Raw genomic sequence first — 27162 nt, forward strand, 5'->3', positions numbered from 1 at the left:
GCAGAGGGAAATACATTACAGTCTACAACCGTAATGTAAATGTAACTAAACAACAACAAAGTAATTCATTGTGTCGCATATTTAAAGAAATGACTCTTATGTTCCCAGACACTCCTTTACAGTGGGAGAAGTGGACATTTAAAATAGAAACTATTAAAGTGTACAATTTAGAGTCCTTGAGAGTAGTTTAATTAAACATTCCGCTTTAGGATCTGTACATTCATTGTAATGTTAGTAATTCAAAGTTTGCATTAGTTGCTGTCTGGGTGGATGCAGAGTCCGTGTCATCGCTCTGGCTTGTCTGTAGTCAATAAAAGCTCTTCCAACACCCCACGTTACAACAGTTCCCGGTCTCCCCTGCGCAGGAGCCAGTCGGAGTGCAGCGTCTGTGGCAGCGGACCGTCGCTCTTCACCATGAAATCTGTACGAACTCATTTGATTAAATTATGACTTTTATTGTTGAAAATTGGTAAACTGGTAGACACTGGAAAGCCGTGGACGACACGGAGCACCTGTCGCTTGTGCATTTTCAGTGTTTCGACTCTCGACATCTGCAAGTTAAAGAGCATTCGAAACCCACAAAGGTAGGTCATTTTCATGTTTCACACACACATTTACCTGAGGATGCACAGCCTTCACACAGCGTCTATTCTCGCCCACAGTGTGTTGACATAACTGGGCATGAATGCTTTCTCAAAAAGCAAACGATAGGTTCACCACAATTAAATAACGACTAGCATGAACTTTCTCAACATTAACTCCCTTTTGTTTCAACATAACTACAAAATGAGCGAAAAGAATGACACAAACTACTTAAGCCCCCATTAAAAAGAATGATGTGTATTTTCACCTACATTGTTAACTCTTATTTATTTGTTGCTTTCAGAAAATGGTGACGGTTTGCAGGAGTTGGTGTAAATAATATGATTATATATCTAACATTTAAAAAATGGTTTTAATTAGTTGGCTGTGCCAGTGCTGTTTTGAAAATGAAATGCATAATTTAACACTGTTCCACAAAGCATCAGTTCCTCTATAAGAAAGGAAAACAATAATGATGATACTATAGACAACACAGTGTCATGAATGCTACCAGGGTATCTCCATTTGTTCCCCAGCACACTGGATTTAAAACGAAAGAGTCACAATGTAGTCATTCTGATTGTTTCTTTCATTTTTGGTCATTAGTGCAGTGTAGCCCTTTTTATACAGAGCAGCACAGCCTTTGTGCATGCCGGGATCACTGGCTCTGTCAGCAGCACCCCTCCAAACCCCCCCACCCTGGACCCCTGTTAGTTGATTGACACCTGAGACTCCCTGTCATGTTCTAATTAAAGCTGCAGCATCAATTAAGGGTGCAGGTAGCGCACCTCATCCATAATGGCAGCAGGGTCATACTTGTGAAAGATTTTATGTCATGGAGGTGTACAGTTCAAGTTCAAGTTCAAGTTCTTTGTCATATGCACAACAATTAAGCAGTCTTTGTTGATGGAATTTGCAAAATAGTTCTCAGGCTCCCTCCAACAATGCTGACACAATATATTTAGAAGGAAAATCACACTATTGAAAATGAGAACGAGACATAAAATAATGTAAAAGTTCAAATATAACGTGTAACGTAATAAAATCGGATCAGGCCAATGACGGTCCTATCGCAGCAAACTTGATGATGGTGTTGGAGCTGTGGGTGGTCGTGCGTGAAAAGGGAGTACAGGAGATGGCTGAGCACGCAACCCTGAGGAGTGCCATGTGAGAATGATGATGGAAGATGTGGTGGTGCCTATCCGCACAGCCTGGGGTCTGCCTGTCAGGAAGGTCAGGATCCAGTTACATAGGGTGGTGTTGAGTCCCAAATGAGGCCCCTTAAGAACCTGCTTGAGCAATTTCCCTTAATATAATACTTGCACAAAAGGGTTTAGGAACAGCCATGAACCAAAAGACACTTGGATTTGTGTTTAATTTAGCAGCACTTATTTGTAGTAAGAAATCGATTTGTTTTTAATCTGTTTGTGTCATTCCCACGATCTTCTCCCACTAAATGAAGCTAACAACAGAAGTTGGCAAGGTGATGAGACAGAATGTAAAGTTTGTATGGAAATACATTTCTGTTATTATCTTCATGGATATTATCTTCAACATATGACGCACTTTATCTTAACTGATGTATTTTTACAGACAGATAAGGAATTGTTAGTACATCAATACTTGGAGAGAGTAGGGAGCTTTTCTGACTATGTTTATTTTTTTAACGTTTTCAACACTACAGAAACACTATTAAACACTACTAAGTATAATAGGGTTGTCTGATGGTGACAGATTGTTGTGATGATTGTTGGTTTAATGTGTGTATTGATAACTGATGGTGGGTGATGAAGCTAATTATTATCTATACTCAGCAGTATGCAGTAAGTGGTTTCCGTTTGGTTACCTTTTGTCTGTGTTTGTCACTCACTGCCGGAAGCACAGAACACAATGAAAAAACTAGTAATGTTACAGTTGAAACCAGAAGTTTACATACACTGTATAAAAAGACACATAATCTCTTTTGTCTCTCTGTCTGACATTAAATCAGATTAAACTTTTCCTGTTTTAGGTCAATTAGGATTACCAAAATTATTTCTATTTGCTAAATGCCAGAATAATGAGAGAGAGAATTTTTAGACAATGTTTCTATTACTTTCTTGAAAGTCAGAAGTTTACATACATTTCATTAGTATTTGGTACCATTGCCTTTAAGCTGTATGACTTGGGTCAAACCTTTTGGATATCCTTCGACAAGCTTCTCACAATAGTTGGCAGGAATTTTGGCCCATTCCTCCTGACAGAACTGGTGCCACTGAGCCAAGTTTGTAGGACGCCTTGCTCGCACATGCCATTTCAGCTCTGACCATAAATGTTCAATAGGATTGAGATCAGGGCTTTGTGATGGCCACTCCAAAACATTGACTTTGTTGTCCTTAAGCCACTTTGTAACCAGTTTGGCAGTATGCTTCCGGTCATTGTCACCCATTTGCGCCCAAGCTTTAACTTCCTGGCTGATGTCTTGAGATGTTGCTTCAGTATTTCCACACATAATGTTCTATCCTCATGATGCCATCTATTTGGTGAAGTGCACCAGTCCCTCCTGCAGCAAAACAACCCCACAACATGATGCTGCCACCCCCGTATTTCACAGTTGAGATGGTGTTCTCAGGCTTGCAAGCTTCCCCCTTTTTCCTCCAAACGATGGTCACTGACCACAGGACATGTCTCCAGAAATTAAGGTCTTTGTCCCTGTGTGCATTTGCAAACTAATCTGGCTTTTTTATGTTTCTTTTGGAGTAATGGCTTCTTCCTGGCAGAGTGGCCTTCCAGCCCATGTCGGTACAGTAGTATTTGTTTCACTGTGGATAATGACACACTCGTACCAGCTTCAGCCAGCATTTTCACAAGGTCTTTTTCCTTTTGTTCTTGGGTTGATATGCACACAGACACACAGAATGACACAGAACCCGTCTCCTTCCTGAGCGGTATGATGGCTGGACATTCCTATGGTGTTTATACTTGCGTATAATTGTTTGAACAGATGAACGTGGCACCTTCAGGCATCTGGAAATTGCACCCAAGGATGAACCAGACTTGTGCAAGTCCACAATTCTCTTCCTGATATCTTGGCTGATTTCTTTTGACTTTCCCATGATGTTACACAAAGAAGCAGTGTGTTTCAGGTGTGCCTTAAAATACATCCACAGATGTGTCTCTAATTAACTCAACTGTTGTCAATAAACCTATCAGAAGTTTCCAAAGACATCATCATCTGGGCTCTCCCAAATTGTTTAAAGGCATAGTAATATTAGTGTATGTAAACCCCTGACTTTGAAGAAAGTAATAAAAAATTGTCTAAAAAAAATCCTTCTCTCATTATTCTGGCATTTAGCAAATAGAAATAATTTTGGTAATCCTAACGGACCTAAAACAGGAAAAGTGATTGTCTGATTTCATGTCAGACAGTGAGAAAAAAAAGCGCATGTGTCTTTTTATACAGTGTATGTAAACTTCTGGTTTCAACTGTATATATAATAGGCCAATAAACTGAGCTTTAATGCAAAGTTCACCACAAGCTTGGGCACATATAGGTCCAAAACTGCAATACCCCTACATAAGCAGGAAAATCACTTAAGTCAAGTAGACTTAGCTTAGAGATAAGATCATTTGAACTATAGTCACTGAACAGCCTTATTACATGTTACTCTGGTCCAGGTGGGAGAGGGCAGTGTGGAGGGCTAGGGCAATGGCATCATCTGTTGATCTGTTTGCGCTGCACGCAAATTGTAGTGGATCCAGTGAGTCAGGAAGAGAGGAAGTGACGTAGGTTTTGACTTAATGCTCAAAACACTTGGTTTAGGTGAGTGCTACTGGGCGGTTATCTTCCAGGCAGAGGGCTTTGGTCTTTTTGGGGACAGGGACCATGGTGCACACACCTTGAGAGCTCAGCAAGGGATGCCATTAGATCCAGGTACCTTGGTGGGTTAATCCTTTTGAAGCATTTGAACACATCTGCCCTGGATCTTACTAGTGGGCAGTGGGTACTGGGCTTCTTTTCACTCCTCAGCTGGGAAGTGATCTCAAAGCCTTCATAGAAGGTGTTCAGTTCATCTAGAAGAGATGCAGACATTATTTCAGCACCACTGGGTTTCTTTTCCGATGGTTCTTAATCCAGACCATGTGTTCCTGATGTTGGAGCCCTGGTAGTTAGACTCCATTTTGTCCCTGTGTTGTTTCTTAGTGAGACATCAACATTTACTCTTCTTAAATCTGACTGGATGAACATACTGGGCTGTCTATTCTTTTCTGGCTGCTCTAGCATTAACAGATTTCTCCAAAACTATCCACCAAAAATAGTTCCTTTACAAATTAATAGTAGGCCATGCAGTTGCAGAATGATACTCAATATATTAATTGTACTTGTTACGAGGGATGCACAATAATTATCAGGGCACATAAATTATCCAAAATGTATATTATTTTGAATTATCAGGATAATTAAATTACAGCTGATTAAATTATCAGTCTATAATAATAATAATAATATACTTTGAATTCTTATGCAAAATGATTGATAGCCTTTATGTTCCATGACAACCAAAGTATGTTTGTGAAGTTTTTTGATTAACTATACTAAAGAAACTAAATTAACATTTGAAGCATCAGAACTGATTTTTGTTGTTGCGTAAACAATAGTGATGTCAGTTAGATTTGGTTGGCACATGGATCAGTCACTGACACACACAATCATATACACCGATCAGCCATAAGTTTATGAGCACTGACTGGTGAAGTGAATAACACTGATTATCTGGTTAGCATGGCTCCTGCCAGTGGGTGGGATATATCAGGCAGCAAGTGAACATTTTGTCCTCAAGTTGATGTGTTAGAAGCAGGAGAAATGGGCAGTGTGAAGATTTGAGCGACAAGGGCCGAACTATGATGGCAAGATGACTGGGTCAGAGCATCTCAAAACCTGCAGCTCTTGTGGGGTGTTCCCTGCAGTGGTCAGTACTTATTTTAAGTGGTCCAAGGAAGGAAAAGCAGTGAACTGGAGACAGGGTCATGGGCGGCCAAGACTCAATTAATGCACAAGGGGATCGAAGGCTGGCCCGTGTGGTCTGATCTAACAGACAAGCTACTGTAGATCAAACTGCTGAAAAAGTTAATGCTGGTTCTGATAGAAAGGTGTCAGAACACACAGTACAGAGCAGTTTGTTAGTCTGCGACTGCAGAACATTATGACTAGAGTGTGGGGTTACAATGACCAGGTCATGTAGGTTCTTAGAAATTGCCATTACATTTCCTCCCTTTGAGCATTTTATGCTCACAAACTTTTTTTTAAGAACCAAACAGTCAAGACATCTATGGATGATAGGAAAAAAATTAACAAGGGTTTTTATCATTGGCAGTCATTTTGGTTGTAAATGATGAATCAATGTGACCTAATCATGAGTGTAAAAATAAGAAGTAATCAGATTACACCCAGCTTTAAGTCAACAAAAGCTTTCTCAGCTTCCGGTGTCGATTGGGCTTGAACAGTTGTTGCCAATGCGGCCTCAATTTCAGCATCATTTGGGATTCACTGTCTGCAGTAGGATGTCATTCCCAACAACCTCATATTACCGTACCTGTTTCTTTGTGTCTGTGGAATGGTGAGAAGGTTTTGCCCTCTGCTGTGATCACATGACTCAGAAAGATGACCTTTTCAGAGACAGAGACACCGGCCATACAGCTATCTTATCTAAACTGCAGGTTTAGATAAGCTAGCTGTATGGCCGGTAGATTGAGTGATTCCAATTTTTTCTTTAATGCTGCATTAAAGATGGCATAAATGGCTAAAGGTAAACATCTTGCCTTGGTTCTCGTACACCATCAGCAGGGCTAGTTGTAATCTGAAGGTTTCCATAGTCCCAAATCACACACTTACGTTTCACCATGTCATTGATTTCTGGCTTAATGCCATGGATGAAACTTCCTCTCCAGTGGGCCTCCCAGGGGGAGATGGGATTGTTTCCCCCCATGGCCTCTGGTCTACGGTCTCTGGTCAGTAAGTTGTTCACCATAGCTGGTCATATACTGAATGTTAGGAGAAGTCAACAGGAGTAATAACAATGAAGACTTGTTATCTTTTGAGCTTTTGCTATTGGTTGAACCCATTTTCTCTCTTAAAACAAATTCCACAAAAGTGATAAAAGTGATTTTGGTTTCTGAATTCCACTTTACATGGACCTTGAAGCTCATTGTTTCAAAAAAGACTTTTATAGATCCAAATGAAGGTCCTTTAATCTTTCTTGGGAACCTTTAAAGGTTAAAGAGTAAATTTTTTTCTTTCTCACTCGAAATCTGCAGTCAACATTCAATCATTCATTCTTTTTTTTCACACTTTCTTTTTCCCACACATTTCTTTCACACAAATCCATGCAACTTCCTGCATCAGACGACTCCCGAAATTAAGTTTCCCAGCTACAGCTCTATAACCTGAGCAATTATTTTATACACAGTTCTTTCACACATAATCGTATTCAAACGCGTGCATGCACTTTCCAGACGAGTCCCAGACTCAATTCTCCTGGCTATAGCTCTTTCACCTGAAGCTCTGGTGATTCTGCAGCAGTCTTTACCTTCTGTTTTTCTTTTGTGACAGTATGATATAATCCAAGATCTGTGGCTGTGATTTTCTGTTAATGTACATTAGCTTATGCATAATCTCATCAATCGAAATTCTGATCTTTATTCAGAAACTGTGGAAGACAGTAACTGTAGTATGAGACAGGGATGGATGATAATATCAAAGAAACAACAAAGAAAAGAACAAAGAATTAAGAAATGCAGCAGATCATTACAATTTAGGAGCTAGAACAAGGGAATAATGAGAAATTCTGCTATGAAAATGACTGAATGGATTATTCTAATTAATGAATTATTAGAAACATCGGCCTTGATATTTCTCTTAATTGTCTAATAAATCAAATCAACTAATTGTTTCATCTCTATGTATAGAGCTGTATAGGATTGTTGGTTGCCACTGCATAGTTAGATCACAAGGCTCCTACACACCATGAGCCAAGAGTCAAGTGGGGTTTTATACTATTTAAACTTGATGCCCCAAATCACCTTTGATTGGATAATTTTATGTATATGCCATTGCCTACATGAGTTTTGTTATACAGGAAGAGAAAAGAGGGCTTTTGATATAAAACACATGCATGCACAGATAGCTTACGGCTGCAGCGGCAGCCAACAATCCTATACAGCTCCATGCATAGTGCTGAAAAGGGAGTAGATTTTGGTGAGAATTCCTGATGAATATTGGGATCTCAGTTCACAGAATTCAACCTAAGTTTGACCATAAACAGCTATAAAGCATAATAATGGGCCACAAAATCAAAATGCTGCTGTAAAGGGAAATCCACCATAAAATAAAATTCTAGATTTGAGAGGCAAGTACCTACCACAGATAGCTGTCTCCTTGAGCGGGAAATCAGAATCATGAATATATGGGTTTATAGCTTTGCATCACAAAAATATCTCAGTAAAATCATCATAATGGCATTGTCATTGGGTTCAAGTTGTTCCATTATTATTCTCTATCAAAGGAACAGCTCCTGTGGTGCTGTATCTGTGTGATATTAGAAATATTATATATGTGCTGTGAGCCTGCTTCTCACACTTTTTAATCATACACTTTCCCTACAGCAAGTCAGCTAATTGGTTTGTGTCATACACATTTGTCTGCATGTAACCATTGGTTGTAAAATGTGACTCTTTGTCGGATTCAAGAAGTTGAGAGAGAGAGTGAGTCATGCTACCTCCATTTAGTCTATTGAGACAGTTACTTTTATAGTAATGGCTGACTTTAAATAGTTCTGGACACTGGGAGCAAGTAGCCGTGAAGTTGAACTGAAGCTAATATGAGGCGTTTTTCCTTGGTGAGTTGTGGTGGAAATAGGGAATTCTTTGTGGACAAAAGCAATGACCATTAACTAGACTGTACATATGAGCATGTGCAGATTGTTTACTAGAAAAATCTGCTCCATCCTGTTTTAGTATTATTGAATAAGTATCAGAATTAGATAGTTTGCCAGATAACTTGAAAATTAAGTTAAATATGATAATTTTTTAATCCTACTTTGTAAAATACCCTCCAAGTAGTTAAGAAAACTACAGCGATTAATATGGTTTAATGTAAAGTTGTCTTTCGCTGATGCTGCACATACATGTATAATACAGTAGTAAGGGAATATCTGGGAATCAGACACACATAGGGCTGTTTATGGGCTATTTTATCATATTTCACTCTGGACAATAGCATCCGTATATTATTAATAATGGATTTAATTAACTCACTCCAGCCAGATCATTTCTTTTTCCCTTCCTTTTCAGCAGGAAGCCATACATCGAGATCTTTCTCTTTATGTGCAGGTTAATTTATTTCACCATAATATTCAGTTTATCATTGACTTTGGTGCTGTCACTTTCTGTTGCTATATTTTCTCTGTATAAACTCAGCTGTAATTGAATGTCCTTGCTGATGAGAATGGAGGATACAATTTGTCACTGTACTGACAGGGGGATTGTATGTCATTCAGGCTTTAATTCCCTTTATACTACTTATACATACATATATATTATAATAATTAATATGAATGAAATCATAAATATGTACAGAAAAATAATTGATAAATAAGTTCTGTATGAAAATAAAAATGCGTTTAATGGCCTTTTCACATCTGAAAGTCTGAATTTAGGATCATGTTTCTGTTTCATTGTGAACATTTAATCTGGTTTCACTCTCTTTGGTTTCACATTGCAATTATGAGAGTGCGCCAAAGAACTTGACATATCGACAACATATGAACATCGCCTACACTCCCTTTACTTGACATTGATTTGTTTGTAGACAGGCATGTCGCAGAAGTTGCCCCATTATCAATTCGGTGGGTATCTTTCTATGGTTGTTTGAATTGATGGAGAAAAATTAATTAAACAGGTTCATATTGTTGCAACTATAACAATATTATTATTATGGCAGTAGCACCAACTACAAGCGCAATACTATTCAGAATTCGCCAAATGAACGTGTTTTGCGTGTATTGTCATCGGCCACACGAAGGAGGTGAAGGCTGCAATCAATCCTATGAGTAACAGCAGCTCCATTTCAGGAGAGACCAACAAGGTGAGTGGTAGTCTATTTCAGAAGCCACGAGCAACATATTATTGTGTATTTGTTGTGATACAGTTTTAAACAGCATAAAGACACTCCAAGTTCAACACTGTAGCTGGCAAGGCTAATGTTACATTTGTAATTTCCACAGCAATCCACCCTTGTTTTTTTAATTTGTAATCGTAATTTTGTAATTGTCAATTAAAAGATCATGACAGCCCCACAAACAGCTGTAGGTCCACAGTATGTCAACAGACAGGCTAATAGATGTAAAGATAATAAAGATGGTCATTGCAAATAAAATAAGTAAGTAAATAAATAAAGACATTTGTCAGCTTATCTTGAATGTATTTAATTTTTAACCTTGTTTTCTAATTATTTTACCTAAAACTTTTCTGAATATTATGCTTTGGTTTTTCTTCTGATCTTTTAAAGGAACATCTGGGCCCACCCACTGTGTCATGCTTGGTGGCAGCATGTATGTGACAACTGGACAAACAGAGATTGGCTGCTTAATTTCAGAATGAAAACAACTCCCTTCCATTATCTCTGTGACATTCTTTGTCCAAAGCTGACTTGACAGGATACAAGATACCGCCTGGCTTTGCAGCGTGTAGCAATGTGGTTGGCTGGTTGGAGGCTGGTCACCAATCTCCAGTTCCGATCTATCTCTTGTCTCATTGGTGTGGGACTGTAAAGTGCTTGTGTTGTCACCCAGCAAATTGTTGCTGCCACCAACGAAACCCTAAAGCCACAATACCTACACACAACTTCAGCTGCAGAATTTAAAAGGAAGAGTCAGAGTTTTCCTTGACAGATGGGGCTACCCAGAGTATGCAGTTGCTGCATCCTGGCACCACCTCACAACTCAGCTATCTGTTACAACCGCAAAGCATTGACAGTATATATAATGGAAAGAGCTTCCAGCTCTGTGAACTGAAGCCAATGCGTGCCTTAAACCTGCATTCTATGTAATGGCCAGCAGGGGAAGCTTCATTGCCTGCAACACCGATAGCATGATGCAGCCTTATGGAGAAATTACCTGACTTTATTAGCTCAGTTTACAGTTTCCTAATGAGTTTATGGTCTCAATCTCTAGTTTCAAGTCCATACAGCATGATGTTCGTTTAGTAAATTATGGTCCAATTTAGAATGAAATAGACGATAAATCAGGGTATGCCTTAGGGCGTGGCTACTGTGTGATTGTCATTCTCAGTGAGACTGTCTAGCTCAACGCACAAAACTCAAATCAGACTGTCAAACTGGGCAGTGCTGATCAAATACAAATCAAGATTCTGTTACTGTGTTGAGTATTTCTCACTTAAAATTGTTTCAGAAACATATTTTAGTGTACTGTTTAGCTGTAATATGAGATTGTGTGCGTGACCAGGCGATCCGCCATTGTTTTTCTGCTATGGACCAGTCGAAACTGTGCAGCCAATGAGAGCAGCTCAACTCGCTGTACGTCACTTCCACTGGTTCCGAATAGTGGAATCATGGTGATAACCATAATGCCGAACTCGAGGCTTCAAAACGGTAATTCACAAAACCAATGGGTGACGTCAAGTTTACACTTGCCGCAAACTCTTCTGTTTAGTAATCCTGCTAAGTGTTGTAAACCAAAGTATGAAGTTTTGGGAAATCAACATTGGCTGACCTAAGAGGGTTCATGATGCCTGTATGTTCTCAAACTTGAACGAGGGCAGAATGGAACACTATTGCCAGAATGGCAAGAAACCCTTCAGGACGTGTTAATACCTTTTGTGATACTTTTGTTATTCTGCATATCCACTGCTTCCTACTAGAGGGCAGGAGGATAAAACAGTAACTGTCTACTTTCAATCACCATTTGAGTCAAGCCTGTTAAAACGATGTGACTTTCATGTCACCTTAATCAGGGACCTCATCTCCGCCCAGCTGTGTCCTCCACAATTTTTTGGAGAATCACAATGAAGAATACATTGGCAATGAAGATGAGGATCATGATGCAGGACCAGACCCTGCAGACCGTGTCATTGGTTGTGAGAGTGGGGCAAATATCAGGAATGCACTCTGCGCAAATTCTTTAACTCTGTAGGCATTGGCATTATTATACACACATATGATGATCTTATTAAGGGGGCTCTGATTGATGTGTCATCGACTGCAATCGGCCGATATTCGCTAGTTTATTTTCTCTATAGACGCAGATCGTAAGAGCTGATAAGCTGACATATTTATTGTATTCCACAGGAAGGTAATTTAGTCTTTAACACACATAGATTTACATGGGTGGGTCACCGGTATATTAACTGTCAGCGGCTTGTTTAAAAATTTTGTAGAGAAACAGAGAGACATTATCTGGTGGATGTTTTACAAGCACAAAGCAGGAAAATCAAGTTTCATTTTTTCGATAGACAACGTCATTAACGGGCCTCCTTGTATACACGGCTTACCTGCCGTTGTGAAAATGTTTCCTGGGTGACTTTATAGAAATTACTGCTGACCAACAAAGAAAAGAGCAGACACATACAGCCTGTATGATACAAGGAGAGAGGAGCAGAGAGAGGCAAGGTGGGGCAAGCCAGTGTGTGTGAGACAGGTGTAGTTGTGTGCGTGTGTCTGTACACTATAAACCCTAAGGTCATCATATTGGTCGATACTGCTTCTAGTGATGAGTGATCAGCCTCAAGAACCCTGATCTTATAGAATACAATCCATTGCTGTAGATTAAACTACCCAACAGTATATAAAGTAATTCAAATGAGCTAAACCTTCAACATTCACAGCAGTAAAATGAACCAGACATATTAATCCAGCAGTAATATTAATCCAAAAACATAATATGGAATTGTGAAACATTGACAGGGACCATTTGACTGCACTGTTACAATTACTTTTTATACCTCAAGTACATTCTGTTGTAGGATTTTTTGTAGGATTTGAATTTTGTGATCTATTGTGATATGAAATGAGTTATAGATTAACTGAGAAAATATTCAGCAGATTAATCAGTAACACAATCAGATACATAGATGTTTACACCTTTAGTCACTTAGACTTGACTGTAGCTTTTGGCAAGGACAAAAAATGCAGCTCATTTACAGTAAGTGTATCAATGTTTTAGCACTAGCCTTTGTATTTCAGTACTGTTTGCTATGTTTTTAAACCATCTGGAATAAATTATACATTTTTTCAGTTTTACTGTTAAAAATAATTGTGTTGATCTTGCTCTGTTCGTAATTACATCTCATTTATGTGTGTAATTTGCAGTGCTATGTGTTTTCTAATTAATCAACAAATAAAAACTTAAAACTTCAGGACGTATGATTGTAAGGAAGAGATGACTCACTGTTCTAACATTTGTTCAACATTTATTATAGAAAAATATTTTCACAATGTTGGAATTTAAAATAACAAGCTTTAGCACCCCCATATATAGTCTTCCTTTTTCAGTTCATGATTAACAGCCTTGCTCATAGACAGTTTAACTTAATAAAGCTAAACTGTGTAGAGGGTAATTAAAATTAAAATTAAAATTAAAAAAGAAGCATTACGAATTGGAATACAGTATACAAATTAAAGTGCTGAGTGCTGTTCAGTAAAAGAAAAACAACTGAAAGAAATGCAGAAACTGCATTTCTATTAGTTGTAATTTCTTTTGCTTGGTTCACCACTATCATTTTGATACAGGACGTGTGGGATCTTATCAAAGAATGAATGGAGACTGCTGTACAGCCCAGTTAACTGGCTGTACAGCAGTCTTCTGAGCATTTGGTGATGGAGGAGGATGTGAATGATACTGGGGATGCATGGGACTTCAGCATGAGACAGGCCTTGTATAAAGTTTAAAAACATCACATTTGCGGCTATAAAGATGGGTCCGATCCAATATAAGCACTGCAGTAATATTTTATTTAACACGACTTGTGAAAGAATTTCCAGAAGTGAGGCATTATCTTTCCACTGAGCTTCCTCTCTCTGCAGCCACACAGCTGACACGCTCTCGGTGCGAACACTGTGTGCGTGGGAGACGCAGCTTTCACACGCCGGAGACGCCACACACTTCGCGGTGTAAAACCTTCCTTGTGGCCTCAAATTTGACACTTTTTTCGTCTTTTTTTTTTTTATACGTGTAAATTAAGAATGTGCACCAAAACATAAATCTTCTTAGATCAACAGCCTGTGACTTTCACAAGACAATGGGATCTGATTACAACTGATCAATTAAATAGCATCAGTAAAATTGTAGCCATGCCACACTAAATCATTGCCTTAATATGACAACCAGTTTTTCATTAATGAGGTCAGAATTGCCGCCCTCCATAGAGGACCAGTCACATACACGTACCCTTTAATCCTCTAAAATCAGACTTCCTGCAGATGGCAGGTTATTTGCATTATCCTGTTTGAATCCATCCAAAATAAAAACTATAATAGAGCATTTATTCTTTTTGCAGCAGAAAGCTATGGCTTCGGTCTTCAACATCATTGTGTTGTGCGCCCTAGATTTCTATTGCAGAGTTTAAAGGCTTAGCTAAACAAAAGTTTGTTGCCTAACGAGAGCTTTTCATTTACATCATTCAGCAAGACTACCTGGAGTCTGATGAGCTGAAATAAGACCACATCATTACACTCCTGATCCAAAATGGCCCCTTTTTCGCTTGGGCACCCTGAGTGCTGAACACTTTTATTCCTACTGTCACAATTGTCAGATGCAAGTAAAAAAGCTGCTAACGCACTAGAAGTGAGTGCATGACATCTAACAGTCCTTCAAAACTGGTAGCAGTTTCTGTTCCTGAATGACCCTTTCTCTGCAGTATCAGACGTTTTGAAAGCCCCATGCGACAGATGACGCAGCATCTCAGGATGGCAAAGTCCAAACTGCTCTGACAGAAGGGAAGTGGAGTTTTCTGTGTGTAGTTGTCTGTGTAGTTTAAATGTCGTCAATGTTTCAATTGAAAAATATTTCAGTGTGAAACAGGCAGTGTTTGGTCAGTTTGGTTTGTAAAACCTTTTCTGTTCTGCTTGGATGCTTGGTCCTGCCATCTCATGCTCCATCAATCAGTGTTGACTGGATATTTGCATTCAGGAGTGTCTGCAGTTAGGAATTCAGATGTACTAGATAAATTGTTAGATTTTTTTATTGGCACAAATCCTCAGAAATTACGCCTCTGTGTCATGACTCTGTAAACTTACATTTGGCAAAATATTGTGTAAATGGATTTAGATGTTAAGTAATTAAACAATGAAAACACCTCTGTGTGTTGTTCCCCAAGCTGCTGTGTGCTTTGTTGATACAGCTGAAACAGCCACGTGTGCATGTTACTGCAAATGAGTCTCTCCACATGATCTGTTTTGGCTGTTTTTCTCATCTACCTTGGTGAATTAAGAATTTATTTTGACCAAAGCAGAGTTTGTGATTGTTGGAACAGGGGAAAGACTAACCAAGGTTTTGAAGAGTTTTATTATGTTTCTGTCCAGTTAGAATGAAGTTATGATGCATGCATATGAAGCAGAGAGAGCAGCGCCGGCGTTGTGCCAGAACAGGAGCCGCTGAGCGGGAAGTGTAACCAGGCTAAGCAGCTTCTATGGACATAGCTAATGTCAGAGCTGCAGAGATCTCAGAGGATGACCAAGGAAGCTAAGAAAAGGAGAGAGAAGCTGTCGGATGAGAGTAAATCTCGGACTGGCTTTTAGTCAGCAAGCTGGCCTTCTTGCTGTTAGACTAGTCAGTAATATCAGTGTGAAGGGAGGGGGTGTTTTGGATCTGAGATGCTACATCTAATGTGTCTAAATGTTGTATAAAGAACCATTTTTGTTTTTGTCTTTTGAACAGCTACTATACAGATAATTCAATGTTTGCTTTTTGAAAGTTAATAGAATTAAATAACATTTAAACATAGCATACATATACTGCCACAGGAATGGATAATGTGTCATGCTTGACTTTTTCCTCCTGACATTGACATTTCTAACTTCCCGAGGGAGAGCTGTAATTAGTCTGTCTCTGCTTCATGCCTTTAGGTGGATACCAGTATGAGCTACCACTTTGAATACTAACAAGCACAGTACATAAACATATTGCCCAGTGTTAGTCTGACACTGTTGAGTCACTTTGCACCAGCGTTTTTAGAGAAATATATTGGAATGGCCTCAGTAGACTGTAATGCAATGCTTATTGATGAGTTTTGATTAAAGCTACTTTCTTACTTTCTTGATTAACTTGAAACTCATATTGCTCAATCTTGCTAAATATTGCTATATAATCTGCATTGACATTTATTTAGCTAAAATGTGCCTGCTGTGTGATGGACATCACTTTTCACAATGCATCAAGATCAGTGCTGCTGTATCAGTCCTTGGCACAAAGTTTAGAGTCTCTAATGCAGTCATGTTAACAGTGTTAAAAATTGATATACAGTGGATATGCTAAATCTGTGCAACTCATGGTGAATTTACATTTCAAACAACAAGCCATGTTTTTTACTGTATGATCAATGCAAAATTACCCCTTTTGTTCTTAAATTTTCAATTTCATGTTTTTAGTCTAAAAAGACTAGTCTACAGTAATGTGAGGCTGTTGGCTACTACTAGAAAAATGCTAACATCAGCATGCTAACATGCACACAATGACAATACTAACATGGTGACGTTTAGAAGATAAGTCACTATCTTAGTTTTTAGCGTTAGCCTTTGCTGAGCTCCCTTTCCTCAGCAGAAAACTGCTTACTTCTCCAACCTTCCATTTAAATAGCAATGCACCCAAAACACATAGATGGTTAAATAAGAATAAAACCCCTTTGCAACTTGTGTCTTATTTTGCACCAAGGTGTAGGTTTAACTAGCAGGGACATTGAGTTGGACATGGCCTAAATGTACTAGTGCCATACACTTTAGACCATGGGCTGATTGTTTAAATAGGGCCCATAATCTTGTTTGTCTAGCAATGACACATTTTATAGATCCAAACATGGCACAAGAAAGACTCAGTGGATTGGCTATACTTTCAATAGAGAACAGCAGAGCGAGGAGTTTGGACTTGATCAGTGTCGTTAATGACTTTGACTCTGTTGGGCCACTGATGATTAATGATATTTAATTAACTGTTTAAGTGTGATCAGATGCCGTCATCTACTCATTCATACTGTGCAGGTCTTTAATGAGTTGTTGTGCTCTTCTTGATTGTATTTGTTCTGTGGTTATTGACATACTGTGTAAGCTCCTTTGAGTTGATTTGTTACTGTAGGCTCGCTAAAGCTATTTCCGTTCTTCGATAGTCGGAGACAGCAGGCTGTGGTGTTTTGAGTCCAGGCTGTTAGATTTACGTTTATAGGTTTGGCACTTTGTTTGCTGTCCGTGGTGGTGATTAGGGGCTGCAGGTTAGCAAGTGTGTGAAGTTGTTGTGTGTCTATACGTCTGTGTGTACATGAGCGTGCTTTCTGGGGTGGAGGGGCACAGGAAAAATATTTGTAACATGTTACGCTGCTGACTTTACTTTAAGATTTCCACAACAGGTACATACATTTAAGTTGCTAACATTGATCAGCTCTGATCACTTTGTGAAATAAGTTTTAAAATTGTATTAGCAGTCATGCACATAATATAATGTTTTACAGAATCAGATTTGTATCACCAGCATACTGTATGTCAGTGTTTCATGGCTAGTTGTGTATGGATAACTTACCCATTGTGTATCTTCTTGTAAAGTTGGTTGAAAAAAAGTATAATGTATATTTCTTCATCTGAATTTATTCATGTTTCATATTGAATTGGGAATGTCTATGTCATGAGACACACAATGAGGTAATTTGTACTGTACTGATCAGTGATTTATAGAAAATAATCTTTCTTTATTTTATCAGGCCAGTTAAGACATTAAGAGCAACAAAAATCCTACATGATCATCTGTTATAAATTGTGTGTAAATACAGTCTGTAAATGTTTCATGATACCATTAGTATAAGAGCATAAATACGACAGCCACCACATTAAGCTGATTTGGAAATTAGTCTATTGTCTAAAAAGCCAGTTCCATGTGATGGAAGATTGCTCTTCATTTGCATGAGTCATTTTGTTCTCCTTTCATTTCCAGCAGGCAGCCATACAATGAGACCTGTCTCACAGAGACAGAAATCAAGTCGCTGAGTACAAAAACCCAACAGAAAAAAAGGACAAAGACCAAGACAATGGCACTCTCTATATCCTTAATTCGTGCATAAAATAAAATAATAAAAAAAACAGGATAAAATAAAATGTACAATGACTAAATAAAATCCACAGGTGGGATAAAAACAGGATAAGGGCTTTTAATAGGAACCCACATAACATTGAAATTAAGTTATATGCTTGCCACACATTTACAGATAAACAAACATTTTTAAATGTCTAAATGGCCTTTCCTGGAATATTCAAAAATAAAAAGTCCTAGGAAAAAAAAACAAAACTAAAGACAATGATTACAATAACATATTACGCTGCTTTCATACACTGTATCGTACCTCATTTACATAGTACTGTACTCCGTCATCAGTCTCTAACATTATTCCAGCTACCGTTAGTGATCATTAAAAAACAACCATTTTTTAAATTAAAATGATAGAGGTTTTATATGAAAGGATAAATAATAGAGAAATATAGATTCAGACTTTTTTCTTCTTGACCAGGTATGTCTTACTCTCCAAAAAAAAACACCAATATTCTTTGTTGGACACAGCATTAGACCTAACTTTACATAATAAACCTATTCATGCACATTATTATCTATAAGCATCTCTGTCTAAGGTTAATAGCCTAATGTTTGATGTCTTACTAGATTTGTGAATGATTATAGAACTGAATTATTACTACTGATGCCAGTTTTCGTACAGTATGGTATAATGAGCTACTAATGAAATAAAATGCTTTGAAGTGAGGCCACTCTGTCACATGGGAAGGAGTGACTGCCTAGACCTGGTCTATTTTTAAATTGTCCTGAGATAACTTGTGTTATGATTAAACGCTATTCAAACAAAACTGAATAGAATCTGAATCTCAAAAAGGCCTGGCTGGAGGCATGCGAACAGCACTGTAGATCAAAGAGAGTAGATCAAGCAATTTACTCACTAAAAGCCATAATAACTCTTCACTAATTTGCTAAGTGTATATCAGCATCTGGTTAGGAGGTCAAACTAATTAAGTAGGGTAAAACTGAATGCCATTACAACCTATTAACCACCCGCTGGACACTAGTCTTTTACTTTATGCATTTGTGTTTTATATCTGGATAACTGTATCACAGTTATTTGAATAGACAGATGAATGGACATTCATTTCTTATTTCTATTTCTTGCTAACTGAAAAATTAAGCTATGAATCCTATAGAAGCTAAAGCTGATCTTCAGTCAGTAACAGGTTGATTTGCAATATGGTGTATCTGTTTAGCATCTTATCAGCTACATTAGCTGAACCTCACAGTTGGTGGAGTAAGGCCTACTGTTCCTCATGGAAAAAGTAAATCCACTTATATCCACTTGAAGCTGCATGAATTATGCGTTGATGCAGATTACTGGTGGTTGCTGGTTATGAAAGGGACATCAGGACGTACTGTTTGTCTGATTAGCCAGCAGCGCTGCTCATATCCTCCATTACCAGCATTCACATTTGTGATGTAGTCATGGCCTATTCCTGTTGTGCATTTAGTATGTATAGACTTCCATCCATAAGTGTACTGGAAAAGCATTAATGTGGCTCTATAGTCAGCAAGCAGATAATTATTTGTCCCCTCAAGACACTATAGATGCAATCTATCTATCTATCTATCTATCTATCTATCTATCTATCTATCTATCTATCTATCTATCTATCTATCTATCTATCTATCTATCTATCTATCTATCTATCTATCCATCTATCTATCTATCTATCCTAGATGCCACTCCAGATGCTAATAAAGAAAACGTACTGTAGTACAAAATTGGTGCTGTTGATATTGACACAAATACATACTGATTGTGCTTAAAGGTAGCTGAATGTCTCATCCCTACATTTCTCTGTACTTCACTGTAATGGTTATATTAACATAAGAAAATCAAGGTTGTATTTCCTGCAATAATTACTGATGAACATTTAACCTCTGAAAAATAGCCTTTACACAATTTAAATCAAACAATATAATTAAGAGGTTTGAGCTAAACATTTTGTAACTAGAAAAAATCCAACCATTATAGCTTAAAAGCCTTTCCAAAATAAAGCAAAAATATAATTAAAATATTGTATTTACAGTAACTGTGTAGTGCAGTCAATGTGTCAGTGTTAATTGTTGATTTTCTTACAAGAAATGTGCAGTTGTTGTAACAATAGAGAAGCTGAGGCCAGTTTTCTGGCCAGGAGGATCAGAAATCCTGTTAGAAATCCACCAATCCAAGTATCTACATATAACCATTTTAAGCCCACCCTCAGGAAACCATGCTGCCAGAGAACAAATTGTCTACAGGCAGTGTGCCATCTCTTTGTGTATTGGCATCGCCAGGGTGTCTGTGTGCCACTGTTTTGCACAGAGTTGTCACTCACTCTGTGAAGTACACTTTGCCCCGAGCATAGACGCTCCATGTGCTAATACGTGCTTCAGGGTTTTGCTGGCAGCATTTGCTCTCCACATGGGTTGGCATTTCCCCACACAGTCACCATTGGGGTTGTCATCAGTATACATTAGCAGATCCTCTTGATGCTGCAGCCCTGTAATCCAGGCCAGTCAAACAATCTGCCTGGTAAATGCAACATGTCAGCTCACTGCTCTCATCTGTAAAAGGGATGCTACTGATGTCTTTGTCTACATGAGCAGAACGTCATCATCACCACAGCAACAAGTATGTATGATCAGAACAAAGCAGAATGATAGCAGTGAAACAACAACAGTGAAGTCCATCCAGCAGCTTGTTATGCAGTTTCGTGCAGGCTGTAAGAACTTTAAGCGATAATTAGCTTTAGATGTTTGGTATCCGTGCTAGTTAGTTGTTAGTTTTCAGATTGTGTTAATCTTGTGTTCACTGAGCTCAGTTCATGGAAAAAAGAAGGAAAAAAAGTTGTATTGCTTCTACATGTATTGCACATACCTGCAGTTATTAGAATTTATATTATTTATAGAAATTGTATTGAATCATTGAAAGCTGAATTTGAATGAAAACATTTTTGATGAATGCATTTCCTACTTCCTAAAACATATTAAATTAATTTTTTAAAGGATATGAGCCCTGCATTAATCATCTTCTTCTCCTTCTTTATTGCTACATTGCTACATTTAATGGTTAATTTCTACCTCCAACTGCTGTGTAACAGCATTAAACTAAGCAACATTATATAGTGGTTACTGTCCCTTTTGATGTGTAAATAGACCAAAACAGATAAAAAAATGTTAAAATAAAAACAAAAACATATATTGGTAGACAAATAAATAAGTAAATGAAAATCAATGAAAACAGGTAACTCTTGAGTTTAAAAAAAAAAGAATGAATACTTTGCTGGCCTCAGGTCCTCAGGAAGGCTGCTCCATAGACAAGGACCATAATGATTAAAAATATGCCTCACTGCAGGTATTTATTCTGGGATAATGAAAAGCCTGAGGGTTCCCGAGGGTTCATAGGCTCAAAGCAAAACTGATAAATGAGTAGGACTAAGCAGCACCACCAGTTTGTGTTTGCTGCTGAATCTACCTTCACATCCTGATATCACTGCCCACACTGTTCACACGCTTAGGTGCATCTTGCAGGTGCCCTTTCTAGTAATCTACCATTGGACAAAATAGAAATGTGTGCCATGCTCTAGTCCACATATATAGAATATATATAGCAATTTCCTTGTTTTTTTACACACTCACTTGCATGACAGAAGAAAGCTCCAAACCTGAAAATCCATTGTGATATGATTGTGAGATTTGCTGTTGTTGTTGTTGCTTTGGGCTGTTCTTTAAAAGACTGGCGTTGACTCCCGGGCAATGACACACTCTTAAAAAATAATTATCTTTCTCTCTGAAAACTGCATCAGCTTTCCAATCATAAGTCATTCTGCTAGTGTGCTTCCATGCTAAGAGAGGCACTTAACTGATATGATGCACACCTAATGAAAGTTAGAGTAGAGGACTATCATACATGGTGTGTACTGTTTCTGTCAGTGAGATGGTGTTATGATGAGAGGGAAAGATATAGTAATTAAAGGATGATTGGTCACTACCCCATCCCCCTTTGCCATAGGCGTTTTTATCAGGATGGGAACAATTATTTCAGCACTCAAGCACACCTTTCAACACCATAGACGCCATGAACACAACATTTTTGTTTGTGGGTACTTCACAAAGTAGTAAGCCTCTTGGGGCTCTTTAGGAAAGACCAACTTTCTTTTCGGCATGACAGGCACTGAAAACAAGTACAATATTTTAATTATCAAAAGTGAAAGGCTCGACTGGTAACACAGGTGCAGTTAGGCTGTGGGAAAGATCACATCCTTAACTGAAGTAAAAGTAATAACATCCCACTTTGAAAAGTACAGTGATGGTAAAACAAAAGCCTTTCCTCCGCAGCTGAAAATATCCTTGAGGAGGCTCTGAAACCAATTTAAGAGACCTGTCTTGTTTTCTCTATTGTATATTTACTTAATTCAGCAATGGCTTTAATCCAGTTTAATCTATTTCTTATGCTCATGTGTTTTGGAAAGGCTAAAAAAAAGAAAAAAAAAAAAAAAAAAAACCTGAATTCAACAGTGACAGTCTGCCATTATACCTGCTATGCTATGATTGGACAATCATTATATGGGAGAAGAGTTAAGTGAAGTTCAGTTTACACAATGCAGATTTTTCAAATGAGACATCCTTGTTGAGTCACAAATGTCTTAAATATCAAGCAGTCGGATGATATCTTTGATACAGCTTGTTCCAAAAGAAATTCTAAATAATTTGTCACTATTTGACTTCCCCTACAGGTTCATCCAAAGGATGGAGGTACTAGACAACATGGGCGAGGGAGGAATGGAGCTGGAGGGATCAGCCATCACAGCAGCTGTTACAAACAACAGCCTAGATAGTGCTGCAAACATAACCAACGTTACCTTTTTCCCATATTATCAGCACTCTCTGTATGTGGCTGCCAGCTACATCCTGGCCTACTTCTTCATCTTCCTGCTGTGTATGGTGGGAAACACATTGGTCTGTCTGATCGTACTGGAAAACCGCCGTATGCGCACAGTCACCAATCTTTTCATCCTCAACCTCGCTATCAGTGACCTACTGGTGGGCATCTTCTGCATCCCTACAACACTGGTGGACAACCTCATCACAGGTAATATACCCTGCCATAAGTCTTCACCTTGGCCATAACTCCTTACTGTCACATATGCGTTGCAGGAAAGTCAGTTCTCAGAGTTGGTTTGAAGACAGACAGTTTGTGATGTGAGAAAGTTTGGCTCAATGCTTGACCAGCCTTAATTTGATACTCATGATTACTGCTACAGTGTTGCAAACAGGCCACATCAAATGATGATGCTTCTACATGCATGTTAGTCAGGCCTTGTTTAGACAGATTTTTTAGGATTTGGTTTAATGTTGTGATGTATAGATAAAGCATGATCATGCAGTATCACAATTTACTAATAGCTACTAATCCGATTTCAAAAGCCACTAAGTCCTCTTTAACAAAACTTGCCCCAGCAGCCCCATGCTCTCTCTGTACCAAACTGAGTTCCTGAGCAAGCTTTGATGGTGGCTGCTTCCACATTCAGGATGTCAGTTTTAAGGGTACTTTGTTGAAATGGTACATGTTGCACAGACTGAGTAGCAGTCTTACCTTTTAAAAAACGTGGCCCAACTTGCCAAAAGCAGGCAACACAGCAACTACTTCCACTTTTAATGATACAGTCTATGATAATTAATGAATTAAATAACAAAATAAACTTAAAGGATAAATTTGGTGAAATTACATATTTTTCTTATACACCCCGGTCCTCATGGCAAAACTGTCCAAAATTCACAGTGGTTTTTGAACTGGATATAAATGGGTTAAGTTACTGACTTGGTCTAGTGTTGAAATTAACCAGGACAGACATAACAAGAGTGAGAACTTGTGCAAAACCTTGAGCACAAATGCTAAGTCGGCTTTAGCTAGCAAGACAACAAAAGCTGCAAGTGAACTCATAATGGAGGTCTTATTTGAAATGAGAGTAATGAGAAAAGATATGAAGACTTGAGGTGGTTGAACAAGCAAATGCGAGCCGACAGCACACTGTGAAGACACTGAAAACCATGTAAGGAGGTCCAACCTGGGAAAGGCTGATGATGAATCCCAGAAGGAGGCCTTAGGCAGATGGTTAAAATGAACTATTATCTTAAATATATCTATGAGTTGCCAACACATGAAGAAGACACTAGCGAGATGGAACTAGAAAACTTGACCTGTCTGCTTCTCTTTAAAAGGGACAGTGCATGAAGATATGGACCCCATATCTCCACTTTCCCAAAGTAGCATTGTCCTTGACTGATTATGGACCCGCTTGTACCTTGCTTATAACACTACAGTTGGAATGTCTCTTTAGCTTTCATAATATTTTTTAAAGATTCTAAAGAATATTATTATCGTTACTATTGTAAGAAAAATAAATAAAAAATGAATACTTATTACCCATTCTGCTGGCAGCTGCCTAGAAAGAAATAACACAAAGCAGGTTCAAGAAAAACCTCCATCCAATGACAGATGGCTTTCAATAATCAAAACAAAGTACTCAATGGAAAATAAAACCACTTTTATATTTAGACTTCAAAGAGTACAATTTTCAGAGAGATGGCTCTAGATTGTCTTACCTGAGGGACAGATACCTGTGTGTGGAGGGGTTATGGTCATCAAAGTATTTATACAATCGGAATACTTTGAACTTATCCTTGCTGTGTTTGTTTTTGCTCATGTAGTGTATTTTTTTTGTTTCATAGGTACTCCGTATAATAATAACAATAATATTAGAAGTGGGCATCAAGCGACCATGGCTACGGGTCCTGCTTGATAAACGTAACCACAATCCCTGATCTAGGTACAACCACAATCCATGGGCACCTGTGAGACAAAATAAATAGAGGAGAGAGCAGCTCAGTGCAACATGGGAAGTCCCACAGTCAAGGCCTATAACAGCATAACCAAGGGATAGATTATCTCTTTTAGTTGATGTTTTACAGCTGTTGTGTTTGAAGATAAATCGGTACTTGTTGCAGGCAGGAGGTGATGGATTTTGTCTGATAGTTTCTGGTAGTTTAATTTCATCATAAAAGAAGCTCATGAAGTTGTTGCTACTGAGGACTAGAGCAAAACAAAAGAGCTGTGACTGTCTGCCAGCCTGGCAACAGTGCTGAAAAGAAACCCTGGATTGTTCTCCAAACACTAACTAGCACAGTACGGGCTTTCATCTTTTCATCTCCTCCATTCTGCCTTTCACTTACGGCCTCATTCTGAATTCCATGTGACTGCAAACAAACGTACTGGAGCACGCCTAGATAATCGTGATCCTGTAAGTGAGTGAGTGAGTTTCATCTGCAGCTTATAAAGACACTTCATAACTAAAACTGCCAGAAGAAAACAAAAGCACCACATTTTGTATAGCTGTACTAAAAAATATATATAATCAGAAAACAACTCCATTTGTCAGTATTCAGCTTTGAGGCCTGTGAAAGCTTGACAGTGATCACAGGGTCAAAAAAACAACAACCTGTCACCAAAGTGTGACAATCAGACTTTTGTCACACTTTTTTTTTTCCTGACTCCTTTTCCATCTGGTGACACGATCTCATCTATTGATTTTTATTCCCAGCTGCCCATAGGTAACAGCAACATATGGTGTAGATAGAACAGGTGGAGGATTTTATAATGGCAACATTGAGTTGAGGATTCTGATATGTATGATTTAATTAAGAAAATAATAATCATACCTCTTCACATCTGTCCACTAGTCAAAAACTATAACGCACCAAGATGCACCATTCTCTCACACACAGACAATTCAGGTTAGTGGCACTTACTACAGATGTTGGTAATCGTCTAGTTCAGTTGGAGAGATTTGAAATTTGAACCATAGGAGGCCTCAGACACAGTGCAGTTCAGCTGTCTCCCACTGCTCATCTAAACTGATGCACTAGATTAAAAATAAACAGACTGCGACAAGGCCCTGAATAAAATGGGAAAAGAACATTTTAAGAAAATATATGATAGACACAATACAATATTCAGTATTTCAGTCACCTTAATCATGCCTAATTAAATGTAGACATTTATGAGATGTATTGGTCTTGTTTTTGAATGTCACAAATGTATTCCATGGTAGGGACATTTGCTGAAGTTGTTATGAATTAATCAATATTGTATTTCTTCCTAGTGCAAATACAATACCACACATTACATCTACACACAGATGACTGACAAGAGTAGGAAACAACTTGAAAATGATACCTACAAAAGAACCTACTAGAAATAAACACTTGAGGGAATTGTTTACAGAGGGATCAGAAGAAAATACTGCCATTTTTTTTTTTCTAACAGTTTATGCCACTGTTTTTTTCCATTGTAAGGACCAAAATGTTATAGTTTGCAAAATGCATTCTGTGTTTTGGAAAAAGATGATGCAACAAAAAAACAATTGATGGCAGATAGCAAAAATGATATATGTCGTATCTGACAACCTGGGAGCGCACAGTATTATAGCCAGAAGTTATTTGTCCCTGATTCCTGCTTTCAGCAAAATAATACCATGGTATTTGTCCGACTTGTTTGAAAGGGTTTTCAGGTAGTATTTGTGAACAACAGTATAAGGTAAGGGTTAGGGAGGGTTAAGCTGAAATTTAAATGACTTGCCAAGGGAAAAATAATTAAAGCACTGTGTAGAAAATTTCTTTTGACAACTGTCAACAGAAGACTAGATTGAAAATATGAAGTAAGGCCAACTCCCAGCAGAGCTGAAAATATATGGCAACACATCAGGCTAGTAGTGGCAACCCCACAGCCAGGAACCACCGGTAAGGCCATAAAAGGATATTGCCTTACCTCCAAGAGTAAATAAAATGTTGGCAGTTCACATTATCTGGCTGAAATTCCTAAAGACTTTTGCTATTAAGACTATTGATAAAGTCATTCTGACCTTTGTTACACAACCTTTAATACACTACGTACCATGCAACCATATGTGTGCACACCTGTCATAGATGAGCTCTGATACTTAAACAAATATCACTACATATTGTAGTGAATAATGCATGCTTTTGATCATAGGCTATATCTATAATTGGAGATGTGCTGCTATTTGCCACAAAAGATATACATTAAGAAATTTCCTCTCACGCAATTATCAGTATGTCGATGACCTGCGTGTCATTTTCACTCTTCAAAGGGACGAGAAAGCAGTCAGCTCCCTTAAACTGCATTAAGGAATCAAATTTAACAGGACTCATTCCAGGCCTTTCTGTCCAAAAGAGAACAGTATTTCCAGCATTTAAG

At 38.2% G+C, this 27162-nt stretch overlaps 1 protein-coding gene across 1 annotated transcript in view; it reads left to right on the top strand.

Moving 5' to 3' along the window:
- The first annotated feature begins 394 nt into the window (after positions 1-394).
- npffr1l2 (neuropeptide FF receptor 1 like 2) overlaps positions 395-27162 on the top strand; it is a 34732-nt gene continuing 7964 nt past the window's right edge. Inside the window, exons 1-2 of the mRNA XM_051421400.1 lie at positions 395-584; positions 22622-22977. Of these exons, the coding sequence (XP_051277360.1) occupies positions 22635-22977 (343 nt within the window). The 5' untranslated portion in view covers positions 395-584; positions 22622-22634. The remainder of the gene's footprint in view (positions 585-22621; positions 22978-27162) is intronic.

This window comes from Dicentrarchus labrax, unplaced genomic scaffold (assembly GCF_905237075.1).
Source record: "Dicentrarchus labrax unplaced genomic scaffold, dlabrax2021, whole genome shotgun sequence".
Taxonomy (NCBI): Eukaryota; Metazoa; Chordata; class Actinopteri; family Moronidae; genus Dicentrarchus; species Dicentrarchus labrax.